Here is a 10478-nt window from a genome sequence, read left to right as displayed (position 1 = left end):
CCTCCTCCTTATCACAATAGAAACAACCTTCTACATATGCCATCTACCCGTTCTATGAACAACCACCACTGCAGTCATAACATCTGCATTATGCTTTACACTAAACAACGTGTTTGCACACATGTAATTGTCTGTTTTAATTCTGAGGGGACCGGAGAAGATACTAAACTTATCCTTCTACAAATAAGGAAAAAGACAGAAATAAGTTGCAATAAAGAAGCATTAGCCAAGGCTGAGTGGGGATCACTGCTCATCTGGGCAAGTGAAGGCTGTATATTTTTTTCACCAGCTGTCTGTCCTGAAGGCTGCGACAGCAACTCTGGCTGCTGCCCTGCCAGGCAGCCACAGGTGCAAGAAGGGCAGCATCCAATAGTTAAGGCCCAACATGAGCTGGCTCTCGGCCCATTCTATGTGTGTTCCAGAGCCAGCATGCCTCCTTTCCAATGGAACAGAGCGTAGGAAAAAGGAATGTGTGATGAGCCGAGGGTGGTGGCAGGCACCTGTAATCCCAGGCTAAGGCAGGAGAATAGCCTGAACCTGGGAGGTGGAGGTTGCAGTGAGGTGAGATCGTGCCACTGCACTCCAGTCTAGGCAACAGAGTAAAACTCCATCTCAAGAAAAAAAAAAAGTATTGTGTGATCTGAACCATCAAGCCTAATTACCAGTGTCTTAAGGCATACTCAGAAAAACTAAATCCTACCTACTCTTAACATAAGAAGAGCCACAGTTGGCGATGAAAAAAAAAATTTGTAGGAAAGGCAATGAAAAGAAAAAAGAGCCACAGTTTAAGGAACAATCTCTTTTCTAAGTCTGCAAAATTCCAAAAGAGTCTGACTACGGTCTAACTTCCTAACTTGGGACTTTCCTCCCATTCAGACGTAATGTTTCACCTACTACTTCCACATACTGACTTAACTGTCACCAAAGAAGGTCATCTCCCTTTCAATATAAACATCCAGGCCATGCTGCCATTCAGGAAAACCCAACATAGCCTGGAGACTCACTTGTTGTGGGATCACCATCCAGAGACAACCAGCCAAAGGAGGAGCTGGCATTAGAGATATCCGAGAGCGTTCGGCGGGCCAGCACCGCCGGCACAGGTGGCTTTGGGACATCATACCCATCATCCTCATTTTCTGATTCCTCAGGACCAGTGTTGGCATGGGCTGCAGCCAAATTCCCTTCACCTGGAGAAAAGTTTGTGATGTTATCTTCTTCTGACACACTTCATCTTCTAATACATTTCAATATAGGGACATCCACTCATTTTTGCATGTATGCAATCATTTATCTCATTCAACAAACAGTTTCTGATTGTCTAGATTGTCTACTGTGGGCCAAACACCGTGTAAACAGAGATAAAAATAGAAAATAAAATCTATACCAACACTGCAGTTTTCTTTTTTGGAACATGCCAAAGGTTACTCTTGACAAGGTTAATAGCCACTGATGCCAATGACTTGAATATCATCTCAGAGCATTCAATAAACATTTCAATCCACATTCCACCTTGGAAGATCAGCAAAGGGTCCTATGAGAGCAGGCTTCTTGAACTCTTTCTTCCCACCCGCCAGCCCATGATCAGTTGACAACTTCTAGAACTTTCAATCTGGTAGGCTAGTTAACATGGGAACTGAGCATTCACCATCCCCACATAAAGGAATTTCATCAATGCAATGAGAATAAAAAGAAGCTTACAGGTACAAGTATATAACATAAATGTCTCTGGCCCTGGAAGGACCAAAAAGAAAACAAACAAAAAAAAAAAAACACAGAAAGAACCAGTAGTGTGAATAGGAGATAAAAGAGGGGGGTACTTTACTGCCCATGGATCAAAGATATTTTGCCAAAGATTACTGAAAAGAATTTTCAGCTTTGGCTGGGCATGGTGGCTCACGCATGTAATCCCAGCACTTTGGGAGACCAAGGTGGGTGGATCACCTGAGGTCAGGAGTTTGAGACTTGCCTGGCCAACATAATGAAACCTCATCTCTACTAAAAATACAAAAATTAGCCGGGTGTGGTCAAGCATGCCTGTAGTCCCAGCTACAGAAGAATTTTCAGCTTAGATCAAGCTATCTCAATTGCCAAATATTACAGGTTCTTTCCTATGGCATATCAATGATTTTTAAAGTAGCAGAATGGCTACTTACCAAAGGTGCTGCTCTCGGTGACAGATGGCGCCTGAGACTGAATATTATACATTGCTTCATATGTACAGCTATCAATCTGCTGGTCACAATCACATGCTCTGAACCAGAAGGAAAGTGCAATAATGATCTTTGGAAACAGAACTGTTATCTGTAAACTTATGAAGACTCATCTTCTCCTTTCGCCAGTATCATTAATAAATGTTGGTAAGGTTGACTCTTGTGGCAAGTGATAGATGTGTGTGTTTTTGAGGTTATCATGTTGCTGAGAAAACGTAAGTGCAATTACCTACAGCTACAAAAGGCTTAAACCATTAAGGACTAGATTTATCTTTCTGCTTTAATCCGGGTGGATAACACTATGTGCAGGTAGCAAGCCAGGCAGGTGAAGGGTGTCAATTACCTACATAAAGGTATATGGCCCAAAATAGGGTTGTTGTGAACCTACCGTGAACTCTGGGATGTATCCAAAGGCCATAGAGGCCTGGAAGAGGGAGTCATGTACTCTGTGTCCTCTTCATCCTCACCCTGTTCCCCAGGTGGCAGTTTTGGCACAGGAAGAGGTCTGGAAGATGAAGAATAAAAAATAGAAAAAGAAATAACAAGCTGGTAAACTTTGAAGTATAAAATAAGTGGCTTAAAAACAGACACAATTCAAACTAGAGAGAGCAAAACGCATGCCACCTAGGGAACTATTATTTCTACTGACCAAAACAGGTAATTAGCAAAAGCACACTAACTAAAAACGTCACTTTCAACTGACCAAAGGTGCAGCTTTTATGCTTCAGAGGTGATATACTGGGCTAATCACCTGATACTGGTTAGTTCTAATCCTCACAGAAGTTTCATTACAGAGTCCCAGGCCTAGAGTTAGAGAAACAGCAATAATTTTTCTGATAATATGTTAAGAATTGTATAATAAATTCCAATTCTAAATTCTACCTATGGTTTCAAGGACTACACAGCTTGTCAAAAGCTTCCTCAAACTCCTTGTGTGTATGTGTATATGTAAACTTCCCAGGAACTTTGTTTACAAAACTCCTTGTCTTATGCAAGAAAAATTTAAAAGAGAGATAAAGTGACCTGGCAATTAGCACAAATTCTGAGGCGAGAACCCAGATCTACTGACTCCCACTCCAAGGATCCTGCTGTTATACCCACATGTAACTTTCACCCAGTAACTCTGGAAACAAGACTTCTGCCACCGCATGAAATGAAACCAAAAATACCCCACCGAATTATAGGGGGGGAAAAAAAAGACACATGAAAACCTGCTTCTTGGAGTGTTGATTTGTGTCTCTCCTCCTTTCCTCTTTATATTTTTGCATATCCTAAAGATACTACAAGGTGCACCTCTTGCATGTATTTGTCTGCATAATGTTTAGATTTTCCTAATTATAAAAGCAACATGTTTATAATACGCCTGTAAGTGCTACAGAAACTTAACACATATCATAAAGTCCCCTTTAAGCTCATATGAGGTTTTTGTTTCTTTGTTTTATTTAGACGGAGTCTCTCTGTGTTGCCAGGGTGGAGTGTGGTGGCACGTCTCACTGCAACCTCTACCTCCTGGGTTCAAGGGATTCTCCTGCCTCAGCCTCCTGAGTAGCTGGGACTATAGGCACGCATCACCATGTGAAAGTAATTTTTCTATTTTTAGTAGAGACATGGTTTCACCATGTTGGCCAGGATGGTCTTGATCACTTGACCTTGTGATCTGCCCGCCTAAGCCTCCCAAAGTGCTGGGATTAAGGCATGAACCACCACTCAGCCTTCATTTTTTTTTTCTTATGTATACCTATTACTTTTATTAGGTTGGTGCAAAGGTTATTGCGTTTTTTGCTGTTAATGGCAAAAATCGCAATTGCTTTGGCACACACCTAAATATGGAAAAATTAGCCTTTAAAATTCAGCAAATATCCACTCAAGATTTGTGCGCACATGCTGAAGTTCTGACGCAGAAGTGTATTGGTATCTACAATTTACTTTGAAAACATCAAAAGACAGATTATAGTGTGATAAAACAAATATAATAAAATGCTAAAAGCAGAATCCAGGTGATCAGTATATGAGTGTTCACTGTAAAATTCTTTTACCTTTACTATCTTGGTAATTTTTCACAATCAAATGAGGTGGCGGGAGGACAATCCATATTAACAAAGAAATACCTAGGCTGGGTGCATGGCTCATGCCTGTAATCCTAGCACTTTGGGAGGCCAAGGAAGGCAGATCACCTGAGGTCAGGAGTTTGAGATCAGCCTGGCCAACATGGAGAAACCCAGTCTCTACTAAAAATACAAAATTAGCTGGGTGTAGTGGCACATGCCTGTAATTCTAGCTACTTGGGAGGCTGAGGCAAGAGAACTGCTTGAACCTGGGAGTTGGAGGTTGTGGGGAACTGAGATCCCACTATTGCATTCCAGTTTGGGAAACAAGAGCAAAACTCTCTCTCTCAAAAAAAAAAAAAAGAAACACCTAAATTTTTCACTGGACCACAGCGGCATGAGGACAGCTCACTTTGGCCTCGACCTCCCGGGCTCAAGTGATCCTCCCACCTCAGCCTCCTCAGTAGGTGGGACTACAGGCATGTGCCATGATACCAGACTAATTTTTAAAAACAATTTTTTTAAATAGAGATGCAGTTTCACTATGTTGCCCAGGCTGGTCTTAAACTCCTGGGCTCAAGTGATCCTCCTGCCCTGGCCTCCCAAAATGTTGGGATGACAGGCCTGAACCACCCAACTCAAACCTAGTTTGTTCTTAATGTGGTATTTGGCCATATTGTGTCAGTGAAGGTGTAGGGAAATGAATGGAAACTTAGTTACACAGCTGTAGAAATAAGGAATTAACACATTTCTGTTGTGTAATTCAACAAAAGTATTTCTCAAACATGCATACTCTTGGTTTCAAAAATTCCATTTCTAAGAATTCTTCCTAAGGAAACCATCAAGAACATTCATTATAGCATTATTTATAATGCTACAAAGTAAATGCTACAAAGTATAGTAGTGTCATCACAACTCACTGCAGCCTCAACATCCTGGGCTCCAGCAAGCCTCTCACCTAAGCCTCCCAAGTAGCTGGGACTGCAGGCATGTGCCATCGCATGCCCAGCTGATTTTTTACTTTTGGTAGAGATAGGAGTCTTACTATGTTGCCCAGACTGGTCTCAAACTCCTGGGCTCAAGCGATCCTCCTGCCTTGGCTTCCCAAAGTGCTTCGATTACAGGCACGAGCCACCACTCACAGCCAAGAAACATTACTTTTAAAGGAGTAACATTAAGGCTGAGAGTTAATTTCTAAACAGAAACAATGAAAGCCAAAGAGAGTGGAATGATATTTTTTAAACTACTGAAAGAAAATAACTTCAGTTCAGATGCTATATTTGACTGGGCACAGTGGCTCACGCTTGTAAATCCCAGCACTTTGGAAGGCTGAGGCAGGCAGATCACTTGAGGTTAGGAGTTCAAGACCAGCCTGGCCAACTTGGTGAAACCCCATCTCTACTAAAAAATACAAAAAAAAATTTAGCTGGGCATGGTGGCATCAGCCTGTAAACCCAGATACTTGGGAGGTTGAGACAGGAGACTTGCTTGAACCTGGGAGGCACAGGTTGCAGTGACCCAAGATCATGCTACTGCACTCCAGCCTGGGTGACAGCGCAAGATTCCATCTCAAAAACAAAAACAGATGCTGTACTCAGTGAAAGTATCTTTTTTAAAAATTAGAAGTGGGCTGCCACGGAGGCTTAAGCCTGTAATCCCTGCACTTTGGGAGGCCAAGGTGGGCAAATCACTTGAGCCCACAAGTTCGAGACCAGTCTGAGCAACATGGCAAAACCCAATCTCTACAAAAAATGCAAAAAATTAGCTGACCATGGTACCATACATCTGTGGTCCCAGCTACTTGGGAGGCTGAGGCAGGAGGATCACTTGAGCCTGAGAGATTTAGACTGCAGTGAGCTGAGATTGTACCACTGTACTCCAGCCTAGGCAAAAAACAGAGCCACTGATTTAAAATACACTCTAGGCTCGGTGTGATGGCTCATATCTGTATTTCCCAGCAACTCAGGAAGCTGAGACAGGAGGATCTCTTGACACCAGGGTTCAAGACCAGCCTGGGCAACATAGCTAGACCTTGTCTCTACTAAAAATAAAAAATTAAAAACTTAGCCAGGCATGGTGGCAAATGCCTGGAGTCTCAGTTACTCAGGAGACTGAGGTAGGAGGATCTCTTGAGCCCAGTAAATTGAGGCTGTAGTGAGCTATGATTGTGTCTTTGCACTGCAACCTGGGCAACAGATCAAGGCCCTATCTCTAAATAAATAAATGAAACTTTTTTTTTTTTGAGACACAGTTTCGTTCCTGTTGCTCAGGCTGGAGTGCAATGGCACGATCGCGATCTCCGCTCACCACAACCTCCCCCCAGCAGGTTCAAGTGATTCTCCTGCCTCAGCCTCCTGAGTAGCGGGGATTACAGGCATGCGGCACCACACCCGGCTAATTTTGTATTTTTAGTAGAGACGGGGTTTCTCCATGTTGGTCAGGCTAGTCTTGCACTCCTGACCTGAGGTGATCAGATCATCTAGGCCTCCCAAAGTCCTGGGATTATAGGCATGAGCCACCGTGCCTGGCCAATAAATGAAACTCTTAACACGTCAAGAGTGCATGATAAAATCTCTCAGTAACTATTAAAGAATGTGCTCACTTCAGCAGGACAAACAATAAAACTAGAAGGATACAGAGATGATTAGCATGGCCTCTGCACAAGGATGACTCTGCACAAGGATGACATACGAATTTATGAAGCATTCCCACCTCCACCTCCCAAAGTGCTGGGATTACAGGCATGAGCCACCACGCCCAGCCAAGAATTCTAAATTTCTAGGTACCCTAATTACATAGGCTAAATGTACAGGTAGCACAAATACGCATAACTAAAAGGAAGAGAAAAAAAAACACAGTCATAGGTGGAGTATTTAACATACTTTTCTCAATTACCAGATAGCAGATTTTTTAAAAGATTCTAGGGACATATAAGATTTAACACAATAACAAACTTGACCCCATTAACTTATATAGAATGCTTCAACCCAACAACTGCAAAATACACTTTCTTAGGAACTGAGGGTGGTACAAATTACCACAATTTACCATAAACTAGTTGACAATATGGTTTCTGACCACACTGGAATGAAGCCAGCAGGAGCAGAAGGATAACTAGAAAATTTTCAAATTTATGAAAATCAGGCAACATATAAATAACTCATGAATTAAAGAAGGAATTAGAAATGGAAAAAGTATCTGTTTTGAACTTAATGACAATGAAAATATGATATCTCAAACTGTGTGGAATATAGCAAAACATTTATGTACTCCCTAAAACCATCTGTCGAAGCCCTTACTTCAGTGTGCGCATAGATTTTTATCAATAAACACAGTCTTCTGTATCCTTGGGTTCTGCAATTGCAACCAAGGTTGGCTCAGAAATACAGTATTCATTAGAACCCACATACAGGGAGGGTCAGCTTTCCATATATGTGATTCCACAGGACCAACTGTGGGACCTGACCATGTGCATTCTGGTATATGCTGGGGTCTTAGAACGAATGCCCTGCATGCATATATACTGAGGGGTGGCTATATTTGAAGATGGGGCCTCTAAGGATGTAATTAAGGTTGGATGAAGTCATAAGGATAGGACCACATCTAGTAGGATTGGTGTCCTTATAGGAAGAGACCCCAGAGAGCTGGTGCACGCACGCACTCACTCTCTCTGTCTCTCTTTCTCTCTCTGCGCAAACACTGAGGATGGCCATGTAAGGACATAGTGAGAGCCCTCACCAGAAAGCCACCATGCAGGCACCCTGATCTCAGACTTCCAGACTCCAGAACTGAGGGAAAATAAATTTCCACTATTTAAACCACCCAATATGTGGTATTTTGTCATGGGAGCCTGAGCAGACCAACAGAGCATCCATTTGAAGCTAGAAAAACTGCAAATTAAACCAAAAGAAAGCTAGAAGAATAAAGAGCACAGAGCAATGAAACAGAAAGCTGATATCCAAAATTACTTCCTTGAAAATAATAAAATTGATAGGCCCTAGCAACGCAGATCTAGGTACATGTACGCAGAAAAAGGAAAAGAAAAAAATACTCTAAAACATAAACTATAATCATTTCTACATGGTGTAAACAGATTAATTTTTATTTTCTTTTTTACACTCCTCTTGGTTTTCAAACTTTTCTGCAAATAAGTTGTTTATAAGTACCAACTGTACTATATGAAATCTAGCTTTAGCAGACTTACCTGGCAGCCAGAGAATAAATGGCATTGGCAGATGAGGAAGGTTTGATTTTGGGGTGGTCACACTCTGGACCTACTAATGGGCTGCTATTCATACTCTGGAAAGTAAAGAAAAGTGTTGAAAAAGAACTTCCTTACCACAGCTGAGCACCTCCTCTTATTGAACCTTTCCAAAATAACAGTAACAGATACAGACCTAACTCTCAATGCCATGCCTGGGGTTATCCCACCTGACAAACACTTAGAGGCTTAGAGGCTTTAGGGCTCTGAAGAACCTTCAAATGTAAGGGTTAGGGAGATGGAGATCTAGAAAGAGTCAGGGAAATGAGCTTTTTGGTTTAATTCTAAAAAGATTTGAGTAAATTGGCTATCTACACAAATATCATTAGTATCTTAAATCATCTATATCCAAACTCGAAATGGTCACTCCATATTGACACTGCCAGAAAGTCAAACCTAATCCACACTCACTAATTAGACTGTCCACCACATAGATGCCACTTGATTGTTACCCTTTCTCTGCAACCAATGAATATGCCATTCACTTAGTGCCACAACATTTCTCAGCTTCGCTCTTCCCCTTCCACCTCCTTAGCTTTCTACCGACTTGCAGCGCTTCGATGAGCTGCTCATTTGAAATTCAACAGTCAGCCAGGTAAAAGCTTTGTTTTTATGCACATTCGGTGCATGTGTGTGGTACCGCTTATCTTTTTTTCTAGCCACTACTTTTCAAGTCTTAACAGGTCTTTATTTCATGCTCTCAAGGCTTTGACCTAATCTAGCTGTCCACTCTGCTCATCAACAATGATTCTCTCTCTTGCTCATTTAGCACTGGCTATATTAAACCCCTTTGTTATTCTTCAAACAGTTTCTCCCAAACTCATTTGCTTTTTCCTTCATCCTGGAATAATCCTCCCTACTGCTATAGGTTTCTGCTCAGAATTGTACTCCGTAACTTCACAAACCTCCCACTCCTGTGCCAGCTTTCTCTATATACTTCTTTGGGCTACTTTTCTCCACAGCACTTGTGACTGTGAATATACTGTTATTCAATTAACATATTTATATTCCATCTTCCTCCCACTAGAATATAAACTTTGTGAGGGCAAGACTTTTTGTTGAGTGCATAAATGAATAAAACATTAAATATTCCTCTCCCACCTCCCAGTTCTGGACCCCTTATTGCATATTTAGACAACGGACCAGTAACCTTTCTCCTTCAAATGTTCTTCATTTCCTACCATACAAATGAAAATTATTTTGGGAGAGGGTTTTCAAGTCTGTCTAATCTAGTGTGAGGTCCTTTCCAGCTCTTTCTCCTACTGACAAAATTTCTGCTCTACTCAAAATAACCTCCTCACCATTCCACAATACACCTTAAGCATTTCTGTCATTGTGGCTGTTATCAAAACCATATCCACTTTCCAAAGAAATATTTCCTATTCAGTTGCCACTCTTTCTATAAAGTCCTCATGATTGCCCTATCTGGGAATATCCTCTTATTTCACCAAAACTTAAGTATTTCCTAGTTACATTACAAATGGCATTTATAAAACGACATTTACTGCAATATTTACAAACTGCCTCATCTGGTCTATAAATATACACGCTTTTTTTTTTTTTTTTTTTTTGGTGGAGACAGAGTTTCACTCTTGTTGCCCAGGCAGGAGTGCAGTGGGACAATCTTGGCTCACTGCAACCTCTGCCTCCTGGGACCAAGCAATTCTCCTGCCTCAGCCTCCTGAGTAGATGGAATTACAGACGCCCGCCCACCACCAGGCCCAGCTAATTTTTTGTATTTTTTTTTTTTTTTGAGACGGAGTTTCGCTCTTGTTACCCAGGCTGGAGTGCAATGGCGCGATCTTGGCTCACCGCAACCTCTGCCTCTTGGGTTCAGGCAATTCTCCTGCCTCAGCCTCCTGAGTAGCTGGGATTACAGGCACACACCACCATGCCCAGCTAATTTTTTGTATTTTTAGTAGAGACGGGGTTTCACCATGTTGACCAGGATGGTTTCTATCT

General features: G+C 41.8%; 1 protein-coding gene and 1 non-coding gene across 4 annotated transcripts in view; one reads left to right on the top strand and one right to left on the bottom strand.

The window, feature by feature from the left end:
* CBL (Cbl proto-oncogene) overlaps positions 1-10478 on the bottom strand; it is a 91477-nt gene that overhangs the window by 8338 nt on the left and 72661 nt on the right. For all 3 annotated transcript variants that reach the window (XM_009006976.5, XM_054241353.2, XM_002754434.5), the window contains exons 12-15: positions 8460-8554; positions 2599-2715; positions 2154-2251; positions 1005-1187 (exon numbers count right to left, since the gene is read on the bottom strand). In XM_009006976.5, coding sequence (XP_009005224.4) covers positions 1005-1187; positions 2154-2251; positions 2599-2715; positions 8460-8554 — 493 coding nt within the window. The remainder of the gene's footprint in view (positions 1-1004; positions 1188-2153; positions 2252-2598; positions 2716-8459; positions 8555-10478) is intronic.
* Positions 6850-6954, top strand: LOC118145927 (U6 spliceosomal RNA). Its single transcript, XR_004731411.1, has one exon. It is a non-coding gene; the product is annotated as a U6 spliceosomal RNA (small nuclear RNA).

Source organism: Callithrix jacchus, chromosome 10, assembly GCF_049354715.1.
Source record: "Callithrix jacchus isolate 240 chromosome 10, calJac240_pri, whole genome shotgun sequence".
In the NCBI taxonomy this organism is placed as follows: Eukaryota; Metazoa; Chordata; class Mammalia; order Primates; family Cebidae; genus Callithrix; species Callithrix jacchus.
The sequence above is the reverse complement of the archived record's forward strand: the minus strand, read 5'-3'. Positions and strand labels throughout refer to the sequence as shown.